The 27,764-nt window shown below is 41.7% G+C and overlaps 1 protein-coding gene across 1 annotated transcript in view; it reads right to left on the bottom strand.

Moving 5' to 3' along the window:
• Positions 1 to 27,764, bottom strand: part of LOC128643054 (ectonucleoside triphosphate diphosphohydrolase 8) — a 172,661-nt gene that overhangs the window by 57,905 nt on the left and 86,992 nt on the right. The window contains exon 2 of the mRNA XM_053695988.1: positions 11,414 to 11,547. Within this exon, the coding sequence (XP_053551963.1) occupies positions 11,414 to 11,539 (126 nt within the window). The 5' untranslated portion in view covers positions 11,540 to 11,547. The remainder of the gene's footprint in view (positions 1 to 11,413; positions 11,548 to 27,764) is intronic.

The raw sequence follows: 27,764 nt of genomic DNA, 5'->3' as shown, positions 1-27,764 counted from the left end.
ATGGTCTGGTATTCTGGTATAGGCATGTGACTGAGAGAGGAGCTACAGAGCCATGGTCTGGTATTCTGGTATAGGCATCTGACTGAGAGAGGAGCTACATAGCCATGGTCTGGTATTCTGGTATAGGCATGTGACTGAGAGAGGAGCTACAGAGCCATGGTCTGGTATTCTAGTATAGGCATGTGACTGAGAGAGGAGATACAGAGCCATGGTCTGGTATTCTGGTATAGGCATGTGACTGAGAGAGGAGCTACAGAGCCATGGTCTGGTATTCTGGTATAGGCATCTGACTGAGAGAGGAGCTACAGAGCCATGGTCTGGTATTCTGGTATAGGCATGTGACAGAGAGGAGCTACAGAGCCATGGTCTGGTATTCTGGTATAGGCATGTGACAGAGAGGAGCTACAGAGCCATGGTCTGGTATTCTGGTATAGGCATCTGACTGAGAGAGGAGCTACAGAGCCATGGTCTGGTATTCTGGTATAGGCATGTGACTGAGAGAGGAGCTATAGAGCCATTGTCTGGTATTCTGGTATAGGCATGTGACTGAGAGAGGAGCTACAGAGCCATGGTCTGGTATTCTGGTATAGGCATGTGACTGAGAGAGGAGCTACAGAGCCATGGTCTGGTATTCTGGTATAGGCATGTGACTGAGAGAGGAGCTACAGAGCCATGGTCTGGTATTCTGGTTTAGGCATGTGACTGAGAGAGGAGCTACAGAGCCATGGTCTGGTATTCTGGTATAGGCATGTGACTGAGAGAGGAGCTACTGAGTCATGGTCTGGTATTCTGGTATAGGCATGTGACTGAGAGAGGAGCTACAGAGCCATGGTCTGGTATTCTGGTATAGGCATGTGACTGAGAGAGGAGCTACAGAGCCATGGTCTGGTATTCTGGTATAGGCATGTGACTGAGAGAGGAGCTACCGAGCCATGGTCTGGTATTCTGGTATAGGCATGTGACTGAGAGAGGAGCTACAGAGCCATGGTCTGGTATTCTGGTATAGGCATGTGACTGAGAGAGGAGCTACTGAGTCATGGTCTGGTATTCTGGTATAGGCATGTGACTGAGAGAGGAGCTACTGAGTCATGGTCTGGTATTCTGGTATAGGCATGTGACTGAGAGAGGAGCTACAGAGCCATGGTCTGGTATTCTGGTATAGGCATGTGACTGAGAGAGGAGCTACAGAGCCATGGTCTGGTATTCTGGTATAGGCATGTGACAGAGAGGAGCTACAGAGCCATGGTCTGGTATTCTGGTATAGGCATGTGACAGAGAGGAGCTACAGAGCCATGGTCTGGTATTCTGGTATAGGCACGTGACTGAGAGAGGAGCTACAGAGCCATGGTCTGGTATTCTGGTATAGGCATGTGACTGAGAGAGAAGCTACTGAGCCATGGTCTGGTATTCTGGTATAGGCATGTGACTGAGAGAGGAGCTACAGAGCCATGGTCTGGTATTCTGGTATAGGCACGTGACTGAGAGAGGAGCTACAGAGCCATGGTCTGGTATTCTGGTATAGGCATGTGACTGAGAGAGGAGCTACCGAGCCATCGTCTGGTATTCTGGTATAGGCATGTGACTGAGAGAGGAGCTACAGAGCCATGGTCTGGTATTCTGGTATAGGCACGTGACTTAGAGAGGAGCTACAGAGCCATGGTCTGGTATTCTGGTATAGGCATGTGACTGAGAGAGGAGCTACAGAGCCATGGTCTGGTAATCTGGTATAGGCATGTGACTTAGAGAGGAGCTACAGAGCCATGGTCTGGTATTCTGGTATAGGCATGTGACAGAGAGGAGCTACAGAGCCATGGTCTGGTATTCTGGTATAGGCATGTGACAGAGAGGAGCTACAGAGCCATGGTCTGGTATTCTGGTATAGGCATGTGACTTAGAGAGGAGCTACAGAGCCATGGTCTGGTATTCTGGTATAGGCATGTGACAGAGAGGAGCTACAGAGCCATGGTCTGGTATTCTGGTATAGGCATGTGACAGAGAGGAGCTACAGAGCCATGGTCTGGTATTCTGGTATAGGCATGTGACTAACAGAGGAGCTACAGAGCCATGGTCTGGTATTTTGGTATAGGCATGTGACTGAGAGAGGAGCTACAGAGCCATGGTCTGGTATTCTGGTATAGGCATGTGACTGAGAGAGGAGCTACAGAGCCATGGTCTGGTATTCTGGTATAGGCATGTGACTGAGAGAGGAGCTACAGAGCCATGGTCTGGTATTCTGGTATAGGCATCTGACTGAGAGAGGAGCTACAGAGCCATGGTCTGGTATTCTGGTATAGGCATGTGACTGAGAGAGGAGCTACAGAGCCATGGTCTGGTATTCTGGTATAGGCATGTGACTGAGAGAGGAGCTACAGAGCCATGGTCTGGTATTCTGGTATAGGCATCTGACTGAGAGAGGAGCTACAGAGCCATGGTCTGGTATTCTGGTATAGGCATGTGACTGAGAGAGGAGCTACAGAGCCATGGTCTGGTATTCTGGTATAGGCATGTGACTGAGAGAGGAGCTACAGAGCCATGGTCTGGTATTCTGGTATAGGCATGTGACTGAGAGGAGCTACAGAGCCATGGTCTGGTATTCTGGTATAGGCATGTGACTGAGAGAGGAGCTACAGAGCCATGGTCTGGTATTCTGGTATAGGCATGTGACTGAGAGAGGAGCTGCAGGGCCAGGGCATCTAGCATAGACAAGAGGTGTTGTGTAGGCATGTGACTGACTCAGGAGTTGAAGGGCCAGGGAGTCTGGCATAGGCATGTGACTGAGATAGGAGCTACAAGCCATAGTCTGGTATTCTGACATAGGCATGTGACTGACAGGGGAGTTGCATGGCCAGGGGATATGGTATAGGCATGTGACTGACAGAGGAGGTGCATGGGCAAGGGGTATGGTATAGGCATGTGACTGACAGAGGAGCTGCTTGGGCAGGGGGTATGGTATAGGCATGTGACTGACAGAGGAGCTGAATGGGCAGGGGGTATGGTATAGACATGTGACTGACAGAGGAGGTGCATGGGCAAGGGGTATGGTATAGGCATGTGACTGACAGAGGAGCTGCTTGGGCAGGGGGTATGGTATAGGCATGTGACTGACAGAGGAGCTGAATGGGCAGGGGGTATGGTATATACATGTGACTGACAGAGGAGCTGAATGGGCAGGGGGTATGGTGTATAGGCATGTGACTGACAGAGGAGCTGAATGGGCAGGGGGTATGGTATAGGCATGTGACTGACAGAGGAGCTGAATGGGCAGGGGGTATCGTATAGACATGCGACTAATAGAGGATCTACAGAGCCATGGTCTGGTATTCTGATATAGGCATGCGACTGATAGAGCTGCAGGGCCAGGGCATCTGGCATAGACAAGAAGTATGGTGTAGGCATGTGACTGACACAGGAGTTGAAGGGCCAGGGGATATGGTATAGGCATGTGACTGACAGAGGAGTTGCATGGTCAGCTGGTGTGATGTAGGCATGCGACTGACAGAGGAGCTACAGAGCCATGGTCTGGTATTCTGGTATAGGCATGTGACTAACAGAGGAGCTACAGAGCCAGTGGTTTGCTATTCTGATATAGGCATGTGACTGAGAGAGGAGCTACAGAGACATGGTCTGGTTTTCTGGTATAGGCATGTGACTGACAGTAGAACTGCAGGGCCAGGGCATCTGGCATAGACATATGACTGACAGAGGAGCTGAATGGGCAGGGGGTATGGTATAGGCATGTGACTGACAGAGGAGCTGAATGGACAGGGGGTATGGTATAGGCATGTGACTGACAGAGGGACTGCATGGGCAGGGGGTATGGTATAGGCATGTGACTGACAGAGGAGCTGAATGGGCAGGGGGTATGGTGTATAGGCATGTGACTGACAGAGGAGCTGAATAGGCAGGGGGTATGGAATAGGCATGTGACTGACAGAGGAGCTGCATGGGCAGGGGGTATGGTATAGGCATGTGACTGACAGAGGAGCTGCATGTGCAGGGGGTATAGTATAGGCATGTGACTGACAGAGGAGCTGCATGTGCAGGGGGTATGGTATAGGCATGTGACTGACAGAGGAGCTGCATGTGCAGGGGGTATGGTACAGGCATGTGACTGACAGAGGAGCTGAATGGGCAGGGGGTATGGAATAGGCATGTGACTGACAGAGGAGCTGAATGGGCAGGGGGTATGGAATAGGCATGTGACTGACAGAGGAGCTGCATGGGCAGGGGGTATGGTATAGGCATGTGACTGATAGAGGAGCTGAATGGGCAGGGGGTATGTTATAGGCATGTGGCTGACAGAGGAGCTGATTGGGCAGGGGGTATGGTATAGGCATGTGACTGACAGAGGAGCTGAATGGGCAGGGGGTATGGTATAGGCATGTGGCTGACAGAGGAGCTGCTTGGGCAGGGGGTATGGTATAGGCATGTGGCTGACAGAGGAGCTGAATGGGCAGGTGGTATGGTATAGACATGTGACTGACAGAGGAGCTGAATGGGCAGGGGGTATGGTATAGGTATGTGACTGACAGAGGAGCTGCATGGGCAGGGGGTATGGTATAGGTATGTGACTGACAGAGGAGCTGCATGGGCAGGGGGTATGGTATAGGTATGTGACTGACAGAGGAGCTGCATGGGCAGGGGGTATGGTATAGGCATGTGACTGACAGAGGAGCTGCATGGGCAGGGGGTATGTTATAGGTATGTGACTGAGAGAGGAGCTGCATGGGCAGGGGGTATGGTATAGGCATGTGACTGACAGAGGAGCTGCATGGGCAGGGGGTATGGTATTGGTATGTGACTGACAGAGGGGTTGATCTGATGAATATACCATATGTGGATGATGGAGGGGTTGCAAGGCCAGGGGCATGGTCTCTTGTGGCAATATGGCTGACATCAGGACTGCAGGGCCAAAGGTTTGTGAATATGCATGCCATGCAAATTGGACTGCTCTGCTTTTAAATTCCTAGGAATCTTTTTGGCCTTAGTCAAAACCTGATTGTATACTAGTAAACCTTTAAGGATACCCAAGGCTTAACAAGAAAACACTTAGCACTTCAGTTCCTAGTTGTTCCTTCTTATTAATTCCTCCACTATAAGCATCCTATACACATGGAATACATTGTACAAAAAGGTTAACAGTAGACAAGAGGCCAAATACATTTTTATTATTAAATCTGGAACCCAGTTAATTCAAGATTCAAATAAATGTAATGTATAGTATATAAAGGCACAATATTAGAAATATATCTGGGTAAACCTACTGGTTCATACTATACTAATAAACAAACATGGAAGATTAATTTCTTTCCTATGACATGGAGAGTCCACAACATCATTCCAATTACTAGCGGGATATTCAACTCCTGGCCAGCAGGAGGAGGCAAAGAGCACCCCAGCAAAGCTGTTAAGTGTAACTGCCTTACCCATAACCCCCAGTCATTTCTTTTGCCTCTGTCAATGGAGGTTGTGCAAAGTTAGTGTCTGAAGAATTTAATCCTTTTATGGGTATTTTTCCCTGCAAGCAAGGATTGGGGTCTAGCTGTGTCCACGTCAATCTCTGTCTTGAGTATGAGTAGTGGTGGCTTTTAGCATTTAAAAGGTGGCGAGGCAGTCCTTTGCTTTACTTTTAACACTTTGTTTACCCTTTTGTTGAAAGCCAGAGTTGGTTACTCTGTTCTTTCTTTTCCTACAGGTCCATGACAGGGAGCGTAGTGCCTGTCACACCTTGAGGATCAGCATCTCTTATACAAGTATCTAAGGTAAGTGCCTTTGCCTTTCAGGTAATGAAGGACAGCAGCACTTATGGGGTTAATCCTCCTTCTCGATCCCTTTTGTTGTTCCCTACAAAGATAATAATCCTTGATTAATATTAGGATTCATATGGACACATTTTTTTATTGGCACACTTAATATGGGATAAATTTATTCCTAACTTGGCAGCATGAGATTGAAGATACAGAGTTCACTCAAAGGGCTGGGATGTATTTGTCTAGAGATATGTGTTGGACATGGGCTGTTAGGCTGGTGAGCCATGATACTTAAGACAGTAATTCCGTTTTTTTAATAAATTGTAAATGTCAAACGGCGCCTCCTTTCCTCTGCATGGAAATATTGCGCACTTTAATTTTAGTCCGGTCATGTGACACCCACACTTCCGGTTTAGCATAGCGATCCCATTGTGACCGGACTGATACGCAGTACAGTTCAGCTTTTCAAGTGGAGGCTGTTTTTTTGGTGGCTTCGATCGGATCGTATTACTGAGCAAGTCAGACTCCATTCCTGTTGCTAGTGGGGTATTATCTTGGCGGTAGGAACCTCAGGCAATCTGAGGTATTTTTTTTCTAAAAATTTTGTTTTCTTTCCTCAAGAGGTCTAAGTGGCTCAGTGGAATAATCCGCATTATAGTATAGACTACTACACAAAGTGCGGTGTCTGATTCATTATAGGTCCTTACTTAAATTTTAATCTTTAATAAAATTTTAAAAGCATTTTATTTTTCAATTTGCCTTGTTTACTTGTGGGAATTATTTGCTATGGACTTAGAACAGGATCAGTCCAACTCCATGGATAAATGTTTACTTTGTTTAGAAGCCCAAATTGTTTTGCCTATGCAATTTTGTTCATCTTGTTTATTTTAGACTTTAAAATTTAAAGACAAATTGCTCCTTTCTGAGCCTGTCTCTCAGGATAATGCTGTGCGTGACATGCCTCAGCTTTCTCCTCAAACGTCCCAAGCCTTAGTTGTTTCTCATACTGTGCCTTCTGTGTCCTCTCATCCACCTGAGGGTGTTTATTTTCCTGGGGATTTTGCCGCTCAGGTTTCTTCTGCAGTAGCAGCGGCTTTGTCAGCTTTCCCTTCATTAGGTAAGCGCAAGAGAAAATCTAAACACTTGCTTAATGCTAAGGTTTCTGATTCTAGGACTGCATTAGCCATTCTTACTCAGATGTCTGATGATGAGGATACTTCATTAGCTTTTGAACGTGAGATCTCAGACTCTGACACTTTAGCAGAAAAATCTTCAGAATCTGAAAAAGTTAATTTTAGATTTAAGCTTGAGCACCTCCGCTTACTTTTGAAGGAGGTTCTAGCTACTTTGGACGACTCTGAACTGGCGGTTGCTGTCAACTGCACGAAGTCTTCAAAATTGGATAGAGTCTATGATTCCCCGTCTTCTGGGGAGGTTTTTCCTGTACCAAGGAAGATGTCTGAAATTATTGCTCAGGAATGGGACAAACCAGGGGTTCCTTTTTCCCCTTCCCCTGTTTTTAAGAAGATGTTTCCTGTAGCTGACTCTATTCGTGACTCATGGTGCACTGTTCCAAAAGTATAAGGAGATATTTCTACTCTTGCTAAGAGAACTACCATTCCAATAAAGGATTGTTGCTATTTTAAGGACCCAATGGACAAGAAGCTAGAGGCTTACTTAAAAAAGATGTATGTCCATCAAGGATTGCAGTGGCAACTAGCAGCAAGTATTGCTATGGTTGCAGGAGCTGCATCATATTGGTGTGATGCATTATCTGATCTTATTACAGAGGAAACTACAGTAGAGGAGATTCAAGATAGGATCAAAGCTCTTAAATTGGCCAATACTTTTATCTCTGATGCCAATATGCAGTTAATTAGTCTCAGAGCTAAGATGTCTAGATTCATGGTTCTATCTCGCAGGGCTCTGTGGGCCGATGTCTCTTCTAAGGGCAAGCTTTTGGTTTTACCTTACAAGGAAAAGACTCTTTTTGAACCTGGTCTAACAAAGATCATTTCAATGATTACGGGTGGAAAGGGATCTTTCCTATCTCAGGACAAGAAAAACAGATCTAGAGGTCGTTAGACTTCTAATTTTCGTTCCTTTCGTAACTTAAAAGGACAAAAGTCCTCCTCTTCCTCATCTAAACCGGATCAACCCAGATCTTCTTGGAAATCCAACCAACCCTGGAATAAGGGAAAACAAAACAAAAAGCCTTCTGCTGACTCTAAATCAGCATAAAGGTTCCATCCCCGATTCCTGTGTGGATCAGGTGGGGGGCAGGCTTTCTCTTATTCGTCAAGCCTGAATATGCGATGTCCCAGACCCTTGGGTGGTGGACATAGTATCTCAGGGTTACAGAATGGGATTCAAGTCTTGCCCTCCAAGGGGCAGATTTCTCCTGTCAAGACTATGCTCAAACCAAATAAAGAAGGAAGCCTTCTTAAACTGTGTAAAAGACGTACACTCTCTTGGAGTTATTGTTTCTGTCCCTCTAGCAGAGCAGGGTCTAGGATTCTACTCAAATCTGTTTGTGGTTCCCAAAAATGGAGGGAACTTTTAGGTCCATTTTAGACCTTAAGTGTCTTAACAAATTCCTCAGGGTTCCGTCCTTTGAGATGGAAAATATTTGTTCCATTCTCCCTTTAGTACAGGAAGGTCAGTTTATGATGACCATAGACCTGAAGGACGCATACCTTCATGCTACCATACATAGGGAACACCATCAGTATCTGAGGTTTGCCTTTCTGGACAAGCGCTTTCTATTTGTTGCACTTCCATTTGGTCTGGCCACAGCTCCCAGAATATTCACAAAGGTTCTGGGGGCACTATTGGCTGTGATCAGATCCCAGGGAATTGCTGTTGTGCCTTATCTGGACGACAGCTTTTCAACTAGCCCAATCTCATACAGAGATACTGTTGTCTTTTCTACGTTCCCATGGGTGGAAGGTAAATTTGGAAAAAAAGTTCTCTTGTTCCATCTACCAAAGTGTGTTTCCTAGGGATTATAATAGATTACTTGTCCTTGAAGATTTTTCTGATGGAGGTCAGAAAAGACAAGATTCTTGCTTCCTGACTTTCTCTCCAGTCTGCCTTTCGTCCATCTGTGGCCCAATGCCACAGTTGGAGGTGATTGGATTGATGGTGGCATCCATGGACATCATTCCTTTTGCTCGGTTCCATCTACGACCGCTGCAGCCTTGTATGCTCCATCAATGGAAAGGAGATCATTCGGATTTATCGCAAAGAATAAATCTGGACCCTATGACAAGAGACTCTCTCTCGTGGTGGGTGTCACAGGAACATCTGTCTCTGGGCACTTGCTTTCTGAGAGCTTCCAGGGAAATTGTAACTATGGATGCAAGCCTGTCAGGCTGGGGTGCTGTTTGGGGCCCTCTAAAAGCTCAGGGCCTGTGGCCTCGGAAGGAGTCCTCTCTTCCCATAAACATCTTGGAATTGAGAGCTATCTTCAATGCCCTATTAGCGTGGCCTCAACTAGCGTTGGTCCGGTTTAAAAGATTTCAATCGGACAACATCACCTCAGTGGCTTACATTAACCACCAGAGAGGGATTTAGAGTTCTTTAGCCATGAAGGAGGTGACTCAAATTCTACATTGGGCGGAAGCCCACGATTGTCTCCTATCTGCTATCCACATTCCAGGAGTGGAGAATTGGGAAGCAGATTTTCTGAGCAGACGGAGTTTTCATCCAGGGGATTGGGCTCTCCATCTGGAAGTGTTCTCTCAGATAATCCTCCAGTGGGGGGTTCCAGAGTTGGATCTGATGGTGTCCCACCAAAACGCCAAGGTTCCAAAGTACGGTTCAAGGTCAAGAGATCCTCAGGCCTTTCTGATAGATGCTCTAGCGGTTCCTTGGAGGTTTTCTCTGGCTTATCTGTTTCCTCCATTGGCTCTCCTTCCACAAGTCATTGCTTGTATCAAACAGGAGAAAGCATTGGTGATTCTAGTAGCTCCTGCATGGTCTCGCAGGATCTGGTTCACGGATCTGGTGAGGATGTCATCTCGACCCCTTCAGGGTCCTTTCCTCCATCCAAACCTAGATTCTCTGAAGCTAACTGCTTGGAGATTGAACTTCTAGTTCTGTCTAAGCGTGCTTTTTCTGACACTATGATTGAAACTATGATTCAGGCTCGGAGGCCGGTGACTTGCAAGATTTACCATAAGATATGGCGTAAATATCTTTATTGGCGGGAATCTAAGGGATTCTCCTGGAGCTGGGTGAGGATTCCCCGGATTTTGTCCTTATTTCAGGATGGACTGGATAAGAGTTTATCGGTCAGTTCTCTAAAGGGTCAGATTTCAGCGTTATTTGTCCTTTTGCACAAACGTCTGGCAGATATACAAGATGTTCAAACCTGGTTAGAATCAGGCCTGTGTTTAAGCCTGTTGCTCCCCCATGGAGCCTTAATTAAGTTCTTAAAGTTTTACAGCAGGCTCCGTTCGAACCTATGCATGTTGTTGATATAAAACTGTTATCTTGGAAGGTTTTGTTTCTTGTGGCCATTTCTTCTGCTCGCAGAGTGTCTGAACTTTCAGCTCTGCAGTGTGATTCTCCTTATCTTATTTTTCATGCTGATAAGCCGCAGTCCTTCGTACTAAATTAGAGTTTCTTCCTAAGGTAGTATTGGATCAAAACATTAATCAGGAAATTGTTGTTCCTTCTCTTTATCCTAATCCTTCTTCTCAAAAGGAAAGTCTCTTGCATAACTTGGATGTTGTGCGGGCTTTAAAATTTTACTTACAAGCTACTAAAGATTTTCGCCAATCTTCTGCCCTGTTTGTGGTTTTCTCTGGAAAGCGTAAGGGTCAGAAGGCCATTTCTACTACTCTGTCTCTATGGTTGAGAAGTTTAATTCGTTTTGATTATGAGACTGCTGGACAGCAAGCAGCCTCCTGAGAGAATTATGGCTCATTCCACTAGGGCTGTATCCTCATCTTGGGCTTTCAAAAATGAAGCTTCTGTGGAACAGATTTGCAAGGCGGCAACATGGTCCTCTCTGCATACTTTTTCCAAATTCTACAAATTTGATACTTTTGCCTCGGCCTAGGCTTCTTTTAGGAGAAAGGTTCTTTAAGCGGTAGTGCCTTCTGTTTAGGTCCTCCTGCCTTTTTCTCCCTCCCTGTTCCTTCCGTGTCCTCTAGCTTGGGTATTGGTTACCACTAGTAATTGGAATGACGTTGTGGACTCTTCATGTCATAGGAAAGAAAACAAAATTTATGCTTACCTGATAAATTTATTTATTTCCAGACATGGAGAGTCCACGACCCCGCCCTCTTTTAATTATAATTCATCAGTTTTTTTGTGTAAACTTCAGGCACCTTTTCACCCTTGTGTTTCTTCCTTTTCCATTTCCTTCGGCTGAATTACTGTGGGTTATGGGTAAGCCAGTTACACATAACAGCTTTGCTGGGGTGCTCCTTGTCTTCTTCTGCTGGCCAGGAGTTGAATATCCCACTAGTAATTGGAATGACGTCTTGGACTATCCATGTCCGGAAATAAATAAGGTAAGCATAAATTTTGTTTTTATAAGGTGATTATTATTTGCAGATAAAGTCTAGATTACCATATCACATATCTATGTCACTTTATATTATAAGCTTTGATGACATGTTTTAATCATTCAAATTGCAAGTAAGATTTACCCTGATTCTCGGTGGGAGGGACAAATCACTGATCTTGACAACACTTAGAATTAGGGCTGCCACAACAGAAACAAATGATACTATTAGTAGCACGAGTTGACAGTTTTGCTTGGAGTCTATGCCCATTTTGGAACCTGGAAAACAAGACATTTTTATGATAAAAAATATATAAAATAAATAAAAAGAAAGAAATCACCCAACAAACTGGCAAAATGCACCACGTTTAATAAGCATAATACAGTGCACAAAAGAAAGACAATTTTAATTAATAAATAAAGATTAAAAAATAAAAAAATCACCCAACTAACAACATACAAAATGCCTCATATTTAATATGTGTACTTTAGTGTATGAAGGAAAGCAACTTTTAGTTCATAAGATAAAAATAAATACATTACCCAAGTAACAGACAAAATTCAATATTTTAGTGTGTAAAAGAAAACCCTTTTTTTAAATGTAAATACATTTTGTTTCAAATGAACTAGCCATCAATTATAGATCAAAAAAGTTGATGTTTTTAAATCACAAAATAGGTTATCATCAATGGAATATTTAAAAACAGCTTATTCTAAAATGTGTATTTCCTAAATAAATGTCATCAATGCATTGTCTCACTAATGGTCTGAAAGAGGCTTAAAAGCAAATATGAAAGGCATTTTAAAATGTATACAAGATTTTGTAACCTATTTGTGGCTAGGTAGCATGCATGTGCAATCCAGTCCATTGTAGTTCAAATAGGACTTTTAAAGGGACATAAAACCCACAATTTGTTTTTCATGATTCAGATGCAAAATACAATTTAAAAAAAGTTTCCAATTTAGTTCTATTATCATATTTTCTTTGTGCTCTTGTTATTCTTTGTTAAAGAGATATCTAGATAGGTAACATGCACAACATGCACATGTCTGGAATTGTAAGTGTTCTAATGTAACACATTTTATTATGAGTCCATAAATAGTCCTGTTTAAATGTACTATAATATGCAGGTGAAAGTATGCCAGGTGCCCAGTATTTATTCACTAGGCAGTATGGTATTTTCTGGCTGGCCAGAAAAATGTATGTTAAAAAAGTGACATTTACTTTTTTAACTTTTACTGCTCTGGAGCTGATTTTAACTATGTGTTTAAACACATACGCCTAGATTACGAGTTTTGTCGGTAAAAACTTGCGGGGCTAACGAGCCTTTTTTTTTCCAGCGCTCCCTTAAGCCAACACTGGTATTACGAGTTTAATCTCCCGCCCCCAACGTCGCTGCTACTATAATAAAGTTATTAACCCCTAAACCTAAGTCTAACCCTAACACCCCCTAAGTTAAATATAATTTAAATTAAACTAAATAAATTTACTATAATTAAATAAATTATTCCTATTTAAAACTAAATACTTACCTATAAAATAAACAGTTACATTGTAGCTATTTTAGGATTTATATTTATTTTACAGGTAACTTTGTATTTATTTTAACTAGGTACAATAGCTATTAAATAGTTAATAACTATTTAATAGCTACCTAGTTAAAATAATTACAAAATTACCTGTAAAATAAATCCTAACCTAAGTTACAAATACACCTAACACTACACTATCAATAAATTAATTAAATAAATTAAATACAATTTTCTAAAATAAAATACAATTAAATAAACTAAACTATATTACAAAAACAAACACTAAATTACAAAAAAAATTACAAGAATTTTAATCTAATTACACCTAATCTAAGCCCCCTAATAAAATAAAAAAGCCCCCCAAAATAATAAAATTCCCTACCCTATACTAAATTACAAAAGTAATCAGCTCTATTACCAGCCCTTAAAATGGCTTTTTGCGGGGCATTGCCCCAAAGTAATCAGTTCTTTTACCTGTAAAATAAAAGAAATACAATACCCCCCCAACATTACAACCCACCACCCACACACCCCTACTCTAAAACCCACCCGATCCCCCCTTAAAAAAACCTAACAATAGAATGGACCTCGCATTCTATTGGCTGATCCAATCAGCCAATCGGATTGAACTTCAATCCGATTGGCTGATTACATCAGCCAATTGGATTTTTCCTACCTTAATTCCGATTGGCTGATAGAATCCTATCAGCCAATCGGAATTCGAGGGACGCCATCTTGGATGACGTCATTTAAAGGAACCTTTAAATGAAAAGGTTTATTTTTTAAGGCTATGATATGGCAACTGCTCTAGTGGAATGAGTAGTAATGTGCTCAGGGGGAGTATTTGCCACCACTAAGTATGCCTTGCAAATCAAGGCCTTAAGCCAAGCGGCTATGGAAACTGCTGTAGCTTTCTGACCCATGAGAGATCTAGAAATATGAATTAACAAAGAAGAAGAATTTCTAAAATACTTTGTAGCTTCAAGTAAATGTTTAAAGCTCTTACAACATATAGGTTGTTGAGAAGTCGCTCCTTAAAATTCTTGGGGATTGGACATAATGTTAAAACCACAATTTCCTGATTAATGATACGAGAATATAATATGAAAAGAGTAGTTGGTTCTTTGAACACCTTATCCTGATGAAAAATCAGATAAGGAGGATAACATGATAAAGCTGAAAGCTCAGACACTCTACTTGCTAAAGAGATGGCCAACAGGAACAGCACCTGTCAAGACAACAATTAAATCTCAAGACCATGCATAGAGGAGGAGCCTGGGAGACACTCAAAACCAGGTTGAGTCTCTGCGGTGGAGTAGCTGGTTTAATAACTGGTTTGAAGAAAGGTCTGAATGTCAGGAAATATAGCAATCTTCTTGTTTTTCAAGATCGACAAAGCTGATATCTGACCCTTATGAGAATTAGCAGACCATCCTTTAAGACAAAGGTCCTTTTTGAGCGAAAGTCCCCAATGCGGGCAGGAGGAAATTTTAATTAGATCTGCATACAAAGTCCTGCAAGGCCACAGCAGAGTGATCAAAAGTTCTGATGCTCATTCCTGTTTTATCCTGGCTATCACCCTTGATAGCAACACAGAACTGATTAAAGATGTACACCAGATTGAACAACTAGGAAACTATTAAGGCATATATTAGGAATGCCTGATGATCTTGACACCTGACACAATACCAGGGCAGCCTTTTGTTCAAACTGGAGGCCATGAGATCTATGTCAGGCTGGCATGCCCCAGCAAATCACTATCTGTTTAAATACCTCCTGGTTTAGAGATCTGTTTCCCCTGGTAAAGTTACTGATGGCTGAGAGTCTGCTTCTCAATTGTTCACTCCTGGGATGTTAATGGTAGTGCTTGTCTTTTGCCCTAGTAAGAATGTGGGCTACTTCCTTCATTGCCATGAGTGCCATGACATTGTCTGATTAGAATCTTAGAAAGGATTCCTGCCTCAGGCTGGGCCAACTCTGGAGAGCAGAGTTCCTGAATGTTTATTATTACCCTCATCCCAAAGGAGATCTGTTGTGCTGGTGTTTGTGGTGATCACTACCCACATTTGCTGGAGAAAGGAAGCCCCCTGAAAATGGACTGGTGAGTCTTCCACCATGTCAGGGACTGCTTTGTCTTGAAGTCCAGTGGGATCTTGTTATACAGATCCTTGTAATCACAGTTCCACAGAGGCATTGTTTTGTCAGAGACAACCTCATTGATACCAAATCCTTTATAGAACCCAGAAAAGACAACTTGGTCTGAGGGGATAACAAGCTCTTAGATTTTCCAACCATAAATATGGAGAAACTGAAGAACCTTGTGTGTACAGTACCGAGCCAATATAAGGAAGAGTGCCTGTACCAGAATGTTGTCTAGGTAAAGAGACACACAATTATTTGAGCTCTTACTACAGACAGTAATACTCCAAGAACTTTTGTTCCATTCCTTTGTAAACAACCCAGAGTCCGGTACAAGGAATGTTGACGGTTTACTGTTTGCTTGTCTGTAGTCAGAGGATCCTCTACTTCTAGAGCCAGTAAATCTTCCCGCAGTGGGGTGTGAATATACTGAAGCCTGAAATTAAGTACAGATCTTCTACCGCAAAGGGGTCCTGAATTTCTGAGAAGTCTTCCTCAGAGGAGGATATTTCACATTCCAACTTATCTGCACGGTACTCAGGTATGTAAGGATATTTTAATAAAACGCCCTTGGGAAAGGTTATAATGGACAGTCAATCCAAGACCACTCTGTTGTAGGGGCAGTGCTGCAGGACCCTGTCTAGAATTAAAATATAGACTCAGAGTATAGGGTGCATAGATGAGCATGGGGACATATCATATCATATCCTTACATAACAAATATAACTATGATGGTGTAAACTTTTCCTCAGATTTCTCTTCCAGAGGGTCAGTGTGTTGCCCAGAGACATGCATTGTACCAGTTTGCTTCCTTTTAGTAAGCAGCAGTTAGTAAAGATGAAGCAAGTATCTATTATCAATTTATTGGTAGATAGGAGCACAGAATAAAGCACACAAAGGGTTAACCCCAAGTGAGGAACACAAAAATGATGGCAAGAAGTAAAACTAAAGTCCCTGTTTGGAATTTCAGGAATTTCTCTTTTTATGAACTAACATATTTCTGCGGCATGTTATAGAGAGTTAATGCACTAAGGGATAGATTACAAATGGCGCGCTATCATTAGAGTGGGCGCAATATTGCAATATCGTGCCTGCTTTAACTTGTGCTCATATTGCAAGTTAAAAGTTAACAAAATCGCTAAGGCTAAATAAAATGTTGCACCAAACACAACCTAAATACATTCAAATAAAGTGTTACACTCATATATGCACTCTCTAATAAAAATGATTCATAAAAATATTAATTTAAAAAAGTTATAAGGGTTAAAAGGTAAATGGTATATGACAAGGTGTTTGAATGAAAAGGGCTATAATATACACTAACCAGCCACTTTATTAGGTACACCTGTTCAATTGCTTTGTAACACAAATTGCTAATCAGCCAATCACATGGCAGCAACTCAATGCATTTAGGCATCTAGACGTGGTGAAGACTACTTGCTGAAGTTCAAACCGAGCATCAGAATGGGGAAGAAAGAGGATTTAAGTGACTTTGAATTTGCATGGTTGTTGGTGCCAGACAGGCTGGTCTGAGTATTTCAAAAACTGCTGATCTACTGGGATTTTCACACACAACCATCTCTAGGGAATACCATCTCTGAATGCACAACACGTCGAACCTTGAAGCAGATGGGCTACAGCACCAGATGACCACCTCTGGTCTGATGAGTCTTGATTTTATCTATGACATTCAGATGTTATGGTCAGAATTTGGTGAAAACAACATGAAAGCATGGATCCATCCTGCCTTGTATCAATGGTTCAGGCTGGTGGTGGTGGTGTAATGATGTGGGGGATATTTTCTTGCCACACTTTGGGCCCCTTAGTACAAACTGAGCATCGTTTAAATGCCACGGCCTACCTGAGTATTGTTGCTGACCATGTCCATCCCGTTATGACTACAATGTACCCATCTTCTGATGGCTACTTCCAGCAGGATAATGCACCATACAGAGCTCAAATCATCTCAGACTGGTTTCTTGAACATGACAATGAGTTCACTGTACTCCAATGGCCTCTACAGTCACCAGATCTTAATCCAATAGAGCATCTTTGGGATGTGGTGGAATGGGAGATTTGCATCATGGATATGCAGCCAACAAATCTGCAACTGCGTGATGCTATCATGTTAATATGGACCAAAATGTCTGAGGAATGTTTCCAACACCTTGTTGAATCTATGCCATGAAGAATGAAGGCAGTTCTGAAGGCAAAAGGGGGTCCAATCCAGTACTAGCAAGGTGTACCTAATAAAGTGGCCAGTGAGTGTATATGTATACATACACATACATGTGTATGTATGTATCTATGTATATATGTTTATATATGTGTATACATGTGTCTTTCTATATGTATATATGTAAATATTTTTTAGCACTTTCCACGCAAATGCCTGATAATAAGTAAAATAATTTGTATTCATATTTAATAATGTGTTTTACTTTGTATGTACTGTAAATATTTTACATTTCAATAATCTTCACAAAGGGGAAAATGTTCTTTATATTTCTAAATTTTTATTTCTAAATCTATTTGCACTATATCTGTATATATTCATATAAATATATACGAAAAAGATATATTTTACAAAAACCATATATATATATATATATATATAGAATGTCAGTGAAAAACCCTGACAAGTCCAACAAGTGCTCCTCAGAGGAATAAGAGAAATAAATCACCTGTAAATCTGAGGTGAGACCTAAAAAAGTTATAAGGGTTAAAAGGTAAATGGTATATGACAAGGTGTTTGAATGAAAAGGGCTATAATATACACTAACCAGCCACTTTATTAGGTACACCTGTTCAATTGCTTTGTAACACAAATTGCTAATCAGCCAATCACATGGCAGCAACTCAATGCATTTAGGCATCTAGACGTGGTGAAGACTACTTGCTGAAGTTCAAACCGAGCATCAGAATGGGGAAGAAAGAGGATTTAAGTGACTTTGAATTTGCATGGTTGTTGGTGCCAGACAGGCTGGTCTGAGTATTTCAAAAACTGCTGATCTACTGGGATTTTCACACACAACCATCTCTAGGGTTTACAGAGAATGGTCCAAAAAGGAGAAAATATCCAGTGAGCGGTAGTTGTGTGGACGAAAATGCCTTGTTGATGTCAGAGGTCTGAGGAGAATGGGCAGACTGGTTCGAGATGATAGGGCAACAGCAACCAAGTATGCAGAATACCATCTCTGAATGCACAACACGTCGAACCTTGAAGCAGATGGGCTACAGCACCAGATGACCACCTCTGGTCTGATGAGTCTTGATTTTATCTATGACATTCAGATGTTATGGTCAGAATTTGGTGAAAACAACATGAAAGCATGGATCCATCCTGCCTTGTATCAATGGTTCAGGCTGGTGGTGGTGGTGTAATGATGTGGGGGATATTTTCTTGCCACACTTTGGGCCCCTTAGTACAAACTGAGCATCGTTTAAATGCCACGGCCTACCTGAGTATTGTTGCTGACCATGTCCATCCCGTTATGACTACAATGTACCCATATTCTGATGGCTACTTCCAGCAGGATAATGCACCATACAGAGCTCAAATCATCTCAGACTGGTTTCTTGAACATGACAATGAGTTCACTGTACTCCAATGGCCTCTACAGTCACCAGATCTTAATCCAATAGAGCATCTTTGGGATGTGGTGGAATGGGAGATTTGCATCATGGATATGCAGCCAACAAATCTGCAACTGCGTGATGCTATCATGTTAATATGGACCAAAATGTCTGAGGAATGTTTCCAACACCTTGTTGAATCTATGCCATGAAGAATGAAGGCAGTTCTGAAGGCAAAAGGGGGTCCAATCCAGTACTAGCAAGGTGTACCTAATAAAGTGGCCAGTGAGTGTATATGTATACATACACATACATGTGTATGTATGTATCTATGTATATATGTTTATATATGTGTATACATGTGTCTTTCTATATGTATATATGTAAATATTTTTTAGCACTTTCCACGCAAATGCCTGATAATAAGTAAAATAATTTGTATTCATATTTAATAATGTGTTTTACTTTGTATGTACTGTAAATATTTTACATTTCAATAATCTTCACAAAGGGGAAAATGTTCTTTATATTTCTAAATTTTTATTTCTGAATCTATTTGCACTATATCTGTATATATTCATATAAATATATACGAAAAAGATATATTTTACAAAAACCATATATATATATATATATATAGAATGTCAGTGAAAAACCCTGACAAGTCCAACAAGTGCTCCTCAGAGGAATAAGAGAAATAAATCACCTGTAAATCTGAGGTGAGACCTAAAAGCGTCTTACAATACATATAAACACTCACTACAAAGTAAATATATCAGGTCTTAAAATAGCAGTTCCTAAATATCAGAGGATATTCTCAAGCCCCTCTACGGAAAATGAACAAACAACAAGAATAGGGGGAGCGCTAAAACAAAACTATATAAATGTTCATAAAAATGTTCATTAGCAGTATATTCATAGAAAGCAGTCCAAATGTTGATGGTAGGCAAAAATGGGTTATCCTCACACCCAGCTAAATGTACATTTACCTGAAAAAAACTCAATCAGTATGAGTTAGAGACCCCAGGCGAGATTTATCATTCTCATTTGTAAATTGGACCATATCACATACAGCTTAGTTTCCACCTACTTACCGAATACCCTCCAACCTAGATGCTTACAGAAGATCTTAAGTAAAGTAGAACAGCTCAGGCAGGGTAGGGTAATCCTGGCGGGGGATCTCAACATGGTGTGGGATAACAGGCTAGACAGGAAATCAACATCTCCTAGGGAGAAGGCTGCGGCCCCTGATTTGCTAAGTGGTAGATTTAGAGTACTTATGGCTCAGTATGGCTACTATGACATATGGAGGTCTCTACACCCATTAGATAAAGATTTCTCCCATCTTCACGCCACCTATTCTAGACTAGACTACTTTTTCTGCCACTCTGACACATTAGATTTAGTACACTCCACTAAAATTGCTATTTGCTCTTGCTCAGACCATGACCAGGTCCTTATGGACCTGCAATCTAGAGATACAGTTAGGCCCAAATCAGCCTGGAGGTTACCCCACCACATATTATCAGATGTCCCTTTCAGAGAAGAACTTGGGAAGGAAATACAATTCACTATCTGCACAAACGACATACCCCAGGTCCGGGATGATATGATTTGGGGGGCGTTTAAAGCCACTATTCAATGCCTTTTCATTAGGAAACAGGCTTATTTGAGGAAGCAGGCAGGACTCCCCTTATCTCAGGCACACTGTAGTTTAAGAGAACTAGATCATCAGCAGCGTACCTTGGTTCCTTAGACCTTAGAGATAAAATCAAGAAACTTAGACGACATATTAGTTTGTTAGTGCTCAAGAAAACCTCAAATAACCTGTTAAAATTAAAACAACTCATATATTCAAAAGGCAACACTGCTGACACTATACTTGCAAACAAAATGAGGCAGCGCGTAGGGGACTCCCGTATCCATGAACTCAAATGTGGGAATCAGACTCTTAGGCTCCCTGTCCTGATAGGCAAATAGGTTTGTGAATACTACTCGGCCCTATATAATATACAAAATAAGAAGCCAGTAAACCCAGCCACCTCAGAGGCTATAGATACTTTCTTACATTCTTTGAAGCTACCGACCCTCACTGATGCCCAGAAGGAAACCCTAGATAGCCCTATCACGATTCAAGAGGTTAAGCAAGTCATCAAAAACCTAAAACCCTTTAAAGCCCCGTGCCCAGACGGGTTTGCAGCAGTCTTTTATAAGACATACCTGCATGAAATCTCACCCCTCCTTACTAGGTTCTTTACTTTAGCAATTGAGGAAGGTAAATTTCGGAGAGAGTTCCTTGAGGCCTCTATCATCACAATTCCGAAGCCAGACAAAGATCCCTCTTTCTGTACTAATTACAGACCCATTTCGCTGATTAATGTAGACGTTTAAATGTACTCAAAAATAATTGCAAGTAGGATCGCAAAGCTTCTCCCGGATCTAATTGACCCAGACCAGGTGGGCTTTATTCCAGGGAGGGAGGGTCCGGAAAATACCAGGAGGCTATTAAATATTTTGTTTGCATCCAAAAGGCTAAATAAACTTTTGTCAGTAATCTCCCTTGACGCTGAGAAGGCGTTTGACCGAGTCCGTTGGGAGTACCTGTGGAAGGTCCTGGAGACCTTTCAGTTTTCAGAGCAAACAATCTAGGCAGTCAGGGCTTTGTACTCTGCTCCCACTGCCTCAGTGCGTGGTTTGGACTTCAGTTACCCATCCTTTTCCATCTCTAACGGCACCCAACAAGGTTGCCCCTTGTCTCCCATACTATTTGCGCTAACGATAGAACCATTATCAGCTTTCATACGGGAAGATAACTTGAGAGAGGGGATTACACTCCATGGTACAGTGCACAAGGTCGCCTTGTTTGCTTATGATACCACAGTTTTCTCCACCAAACCACTACAAACAGTTACCAGGCTATTAGAGATATTAGAGTTGTTTGGCAGCCTCTCCTTTTACAAATTAAACCATAACAAAACTGAAATCTTTACGAGATGGCTCCTGGCAGATATCTCTAGATACTTACACGACAGATGTAATTTTGTAGTTAAGGACGGACATATATCCCACCTGGAGATCAAACTGTCTAGCCATCTCTCCCAAATAGTTAATGATAATTACAAACCCTTACTTTCCGAACTTAGATCCCTTAGACAGAAATGGCACTTCAAATCTATATCATGGCTGGGACATACTGCAGCCCTTAAAATGAGCTACCTCCCTAAGTTGACATACCTGTTTCGATGCCTTCCTATCAGGGTGCCCAGACACATGCTCTTGCAGTTTCAAAGTTAATGTACTAGGTATATATGGCAGGGAAACCCCCCCCCCCCGTATAGGCCACAAAATTCTCCAGTATCCTAGAATGCATGGGGGGGTTTCCTCCCCGTCCATCTCTAGATACTTTGAAGCAGCAATGCTCACGCATATTTCTCAATGGGGTGTTAGGACTTAAACAGTAAGTGGAGGGCTCTTGAGCAGGCATCTTTGCCCTTTAACATTCCTTTGAGGGATTTAATTTTGACTCCTCCGCACTGCGGAAGGAATTTAGCAGTCAACTACCCCGTCATAAAAGAATGTCTTACCCTTTGGGAACAGATCAGACACTATAAACAGATAGCACCCAATCCATCCCCCATTACTTTTATCTCAGGTCTCCTCACAGGCCTGCCTGACTCCCACCCTGTAACTTGGGCCCGACTAGGTTTTAACAAAGTTGCTGATCTGTGGTCCACTGTCTTGCAGGGTAACTATGTCACACTTGACCAAATCAAAGGTTCAGCACAAGTACCACCATACCTGACATTTGAGTACTACAGGATGATTAGCATGTTATCTAGTTGGGGCTTTAAACCTTCATCCTCTTGCCAACAAACACTTTGGGAATCCAGATGGCAGCAGAGACCTGGGGGGCTAGTTATCAAGCCGTCTACTTTTCTGGCTTCGCCGGCCCAATACGTCCGCCTAAGCTCGCCTACCTTCGCCGCCGCGGACCTGAAAAAATACGCCTAAGTTATCAAATAAAGCTGTCAAAAAGCCGCGGGGCGATGAGCAGCGGACTGTGACAGTTATCACTCATCCGATCTCGCTGCCCTTCGGCTTTTTCCCAGCTTTATTGCTAGCCTGTCACTAAGCACTCACACTAAACTGCACTGTTCTACCCCCTATACCGGCGCCCCCGGAGCCCCCCGCAACTCAATAAAGTTACTAACCCCTAAACCGCCGCTCCTAGACCCTGCCGCAACTCTGATAAATGTATTAACCCCTAAACCGCCGCTCCCGGACACCGCTGCCACCTACATTATACCTAGTAACCCCTATCCTGCCCCCCCTATACCGTCGCCCTCTATTATAAAATTATTAACCCCTATCCTGCTGATCCCGCACCTCTCCGCAACTAAATAAATAGTTTAACCCCTAAACCGCCGCTCCATGAACCCGCCGCAACCTATAATACATTTATTAACCCCTATCCTGCCCCCCACTACGCCGCCGCCACTGTAATAAAATGATTAACCCCTAAACCTAAGTCTAACCCTAACCATAACGCCCCCCTAACTTAAATATTAATTAAATAAATCTAAATAAATTAACTCTTATTAACTAAATGAATCCTATTTAAAACTAAATACTTACCTTTAAAATAAACCCTAATATAGCTACAATATAAATAATAATTATATTCTAGCTATCTTAGGATTTATTTTTATTTTACAGGTACCTTTCAATTTATTTTAACCATGTACAATAACTATTAAATAGTTATTAACTATTTAATAGCTTACCTAGCTAAAATAAAGAGAAATGTACCTGTGAAATAAATCCTAACCTAAGTTACAATTACACCTAACACTACACTATACTTTAATAAATTATTCCTATTTAAACTAAATACTTACCTGTAAAATAAACCCTAAGATAGCTACAATATAATTAATAATTATATTCTAGCTATCTTAGGATTTATATTTATTTTACAGGTAACTTTGTATTTATTTTAGCTAGTTAGAATAGTTATTAAATAGTTATTAACTATTTAATAACTACCTAGCTAAAAGAAATATAAAATTACCTGTAAAATAAATCCTAACTTAAGTTACAATTAAACCTAATACTACACTATCATTAAATTAACTAAATAAACTACCTACAAAGAACTACAATGAAATACAATTACATAAACTAACTAAAGTACAAAAAATAAAAAAAGCTAAGTTACAAAAAATAAAAAATTAAGTTACAAACATGTTAAAAATATTACAACAATTTTAAGCTACTTACACCTAATCTAAGCCCCCTAATAAAATAACAAACCCCCCCAAAATAAAAAAAATCCCTACCCTATTCTAAATTACATAAATTTCAAAGCTCTTTTACCTTACCAGCCCTTAAAAGGGCCATTTGTGGGGGCATGCCCCAAAAAGTTCAGCTCTTTTGCCTGTAAAATAAAAATACAACCCCCCCCCAACATTAAAACCCACCACCCACATACCCCTAATCTAACCCAAACCCCCCTTACAAAAACCTAACACTAATCCCCTGAAGATCATCCTACCTTGAGTCGTCTTCACTCAGCCGAGCCACCGATGGAACTGAAGAGGACATCCGGAGCGGAAGAAGTTAATCCTCCAAGCGGCGCTGAAGAAATCTTCCATCCGATGAAGTCATCATCCAGGCGGCGCTGAAGAAGTCTTCGATCCGGCCGATGTCATCTTCAAAGAGGCGCTGAAGAGGTCTTCTATCCGGGCGAAGTCATCTTCCAAGCCGGGTCTTGAATCTTCCTTCCGCCGACGCGGAACCACCTTCTTCACCGACGGACTACGACGAATGACGGCTCCTTTAAGGGACGTCATCCAAGATGGCGTCCCCTCAATTCTGATTGGCTGATAGGATTCTATCAGCCAATCGGAATTAAGGTAGGAAAATCTGATTGGCTGATGGAATCAGCCAATCAGATTGAGCTCGCATTCTATTGGCTGTTCCGATCAGCCAATAGAATGCGAGCTCAATCTGATTGGCTGATTGGATCAGCCAATCGGATTGAACTTGAAGTGAAGACGACTCATGGTAGGATGATCTTCAGGGGATTAGTGTTAGGTTTTTGTAAGGGGGGTTTGGGTTAGATTAGGGGTATGTGGGTGGTGGGTTTTAATGTTGGGGGGGGGGTTTATTTTTATTTTACAGGCAAAAGAGCTGAACTTTTTGGGGCATGCCCCCACAAATGGCCCTTTTAAGGGCTGGTAAGGTAAAAGAGCTTTGAAATTTATGTAATTTAGAATAGGGTAGGGATTTTTTTTATTTTGGGGGGGTTTGTTATTTTATTAGGGGGCTTAGATTAGGTGTAAGTAGCTTAAAATTGTTGTAATATTTTTAACATGTTTGTAACTTAATTTTTTATTTTTTGTAACTTAGCTTTTTTTATTTTTTGTACTTTAGTTAGTTTATGTAATTGTATTTCATTGTAGTTCTTTGTAGGTAGTTTATTTAGTTAATTTAATGATAGTGTAGTATTAGGTTTAATTGTAACTTAAGTTAGGATTTATTTTACAGGTAATTTTGTATTTCTTTTAGCTAGGTAGTTATTAAATAGTTAATAACTATTTAATAACTATTCTAACTAGCTAAAATAAATACAAAGTTACCTGTAAAATAAATATAAATCCTAAGATAGCTATAATATAATTATTAATTACATTGTAGCTATCTTAGGGTTTATTTTACAGGTAAGTATTTATTTTTAAATAGGAATAATTTATTAAAGTATAGTGTAGTGTTAGGTGTAATTGTAACTTAGGTTAGGATTTATTTCACAGGTACATTTCTCTTTATTTTAGCTAGGTAAGCTATTAAATAGTTAATAACTATTTAATAGCTATTGTACATGGTTAAAATAAATGGAAAGGTACCTGTAAAATAAAAATAAATCCTAAGATAGCTAGAATATAATTATTATTTATATTGTAGCTATATTAGGGTTTATTTTAAAGGTAAGTATTTAGTTTTAAATAGGATTCATTTAGTTAATAAGAGTTAATTTATTTAGATTTATTTAATTAATATTTAAGTTAGGGGGCGTTAGGGTTAGGGTTAGGTTTAGGGGTTAATAATTTTATTACAGTGGCGGTGGCGTAGTGGGGGGCAGGATAGGGGTTAATAAATTTATTATAGGTGGCGACGGTGTAGGGGGGGCAGATTAGGGGTTAATAAATGTATTATAGGTGGCGACGGTGTAGGGGGGGCAGGATAGGGGTTAATACATTTAATATAGGTTGCGGCGGGTTCAGGGAGCGGCGGTTTAGGGGTTAATACATTTATTATAGTTGCGGTGGGCTCCGGGAGCGGCGGTTTAGGGGTTAATATGTATAGAGTAGCTTGCGGTGGGCTCCGGGAGCGGCGGTTTAGGGGGTAATAACTTTATTTAGTTGCGGCGGTGTAGGGGGGGTCAGATTAGTGGTGTTTAGACTCGGGGTACATGTTAGGGTGTTAGGTGTAGACAGCTCCCATAGAAATCAATGGGATGTCTGTCAGCAGCGAACTTGTACTTTCGCTATGGTCAGACTCCCATTGATTCCTATGGGATCCGCCGCCTCCAGGCTGGCGCTTTGAAAACCAGGTACGCTGGGCCGTAAAAGTGCTGAGCGTACCTGCTAGTTTTTTGATAGCTAGCAAAAGTAGTGAGAATGTGCCGCACTTGTGTGTGGAACATCTGGAGTGACGTAAGAATCGATCTGTGTCGGACTGAGTCCGGCGGATCGAAGCTTACGTCACAAAATTCTACTTTTGCCGGTCTCGAGCCTTTGATAACTAAGGCGTATCAGCCTCGCCACAAATACGCTGCGGAATACGCAGCGTATTTGAGGTTGACGGCTTGATAACTACCCCCCTTAGTCTGGGTAAACCATTGTCACTACACTATAGCCTAATAGAGGGAGCTGCACCGTTAGATAAGGCCACCTACATCTTAAAATGGGAGCAGAAACTAGAGATCTCAATACCCACCCAAGACTGTCAGTGTACACTTCTGCTAACTAAAAAGGCCCTCCATTGTGTTACCATATACAGAACTTACTTTAAACTTCTCACGCATTGGTATTACGTCCCGGCGAGGTTAGCTAAGCTTTTCCCTACCACCACTTCTAAATGTTGGAGGAATTGTGAGCACGTAGGTGATATGACCCATATTTGGTGAAGTTGTCCGAAACTCAAGCCACTCTGGCACACTTGCTTTAACGCACTTTCCAGATTGGGATATACCCTGCCCAGAACGCCGGAGTTGGCCCTATTTCACTCAGGTTCCTGTAAATTGCCCAAGCACCAGGGTCTTTTCTGTATATACCTTTTCTCGGCAGTAAAACCTTCCATCGCAAGAGCATGGAAAAGAATGAACCCCCCTCATGGTCGGATATTGTGACAACCATAGCGTATATATACTCCATGGAAAACAATATTTCTCTTGTAAGATGTATTGAGTCCACTGATTCATCCATACTTGTGGGATATTCTCCTTCCCAACAGGAAGTGGCAGAGAGAGCACCCACAGCAGAGCTGTCTATATAGCTCCTCCCTTAGCTCCACCCCAGTCATTCTCTCTGCCTGCTTAACTGCTAGGAAGGGCAAAGTGAGTGTGGTGACAAAAATGTTAGTTTCTCTTGTTAAGTGTAGTCAGTCCACGGGTCATCCATTACTTATGGAATATATCTCTTCCTAACAGGAAGCTGCAAGAGGATCACCCAAGCAGAGCTGCTATATAGCTCCTCCCCTCACATGTCATATTCAGTCATTCTCTTGCAGCCTAACTAAAGATAGGTCGCTGTGAGAGGTCTGTGGTGTTTTTTAACTTAGTTTATTTCTTCAATCAAAAGTTTGTTATTTTAAATGGCACCGGAGTGTGCTGTTTGTTCTCAGGCAGCATTAGAAGAAGAATCTGCCTGCGTTTTCTATGATCTTAGCAGACGTAACTAAGATCCACTGGCTGTTCTCATCTGAGGAGTGAGGTAACTTCAGAAAAGGGGAATAGCATGCAGGGCCCCCCTGCAAACGAGGTATGTGCAGTAAATTATTTTTCTGAGGAATGGAATTGACTCTGAAAATACTGTTAATACTGAAATAATGTATGAGCCTTAACTGCAGTAAAAGCGACTGGTAGCAGGCTTATTAATAACACTTCATAACTTTTCAAATGTATGTTTAAAACGTTTACTGGCATGTTAATCGTTTTTTGTGAGGTACTTGGTGATAAAACTTATTGG

This window comes from Bombina bombina, chromosome 12 (genome assembly GCF_027579735.1).
Source record: "Bombina bombina isolate aBomBom1 chromosome 12, aBomBom1.pri, whole genome shotgun sequence".
Lineage (NCBI taxonomy): Eukaryota > Metazoa > Chordata > Amphibia > Anura > Bombinatoridae > Bombina > Bombina bombina.
The sequence above is the reverse complement of the archived record's forward strand: the minus strand, read 5'-3'. Positions and strand labels throughout refer to the sequence as shown.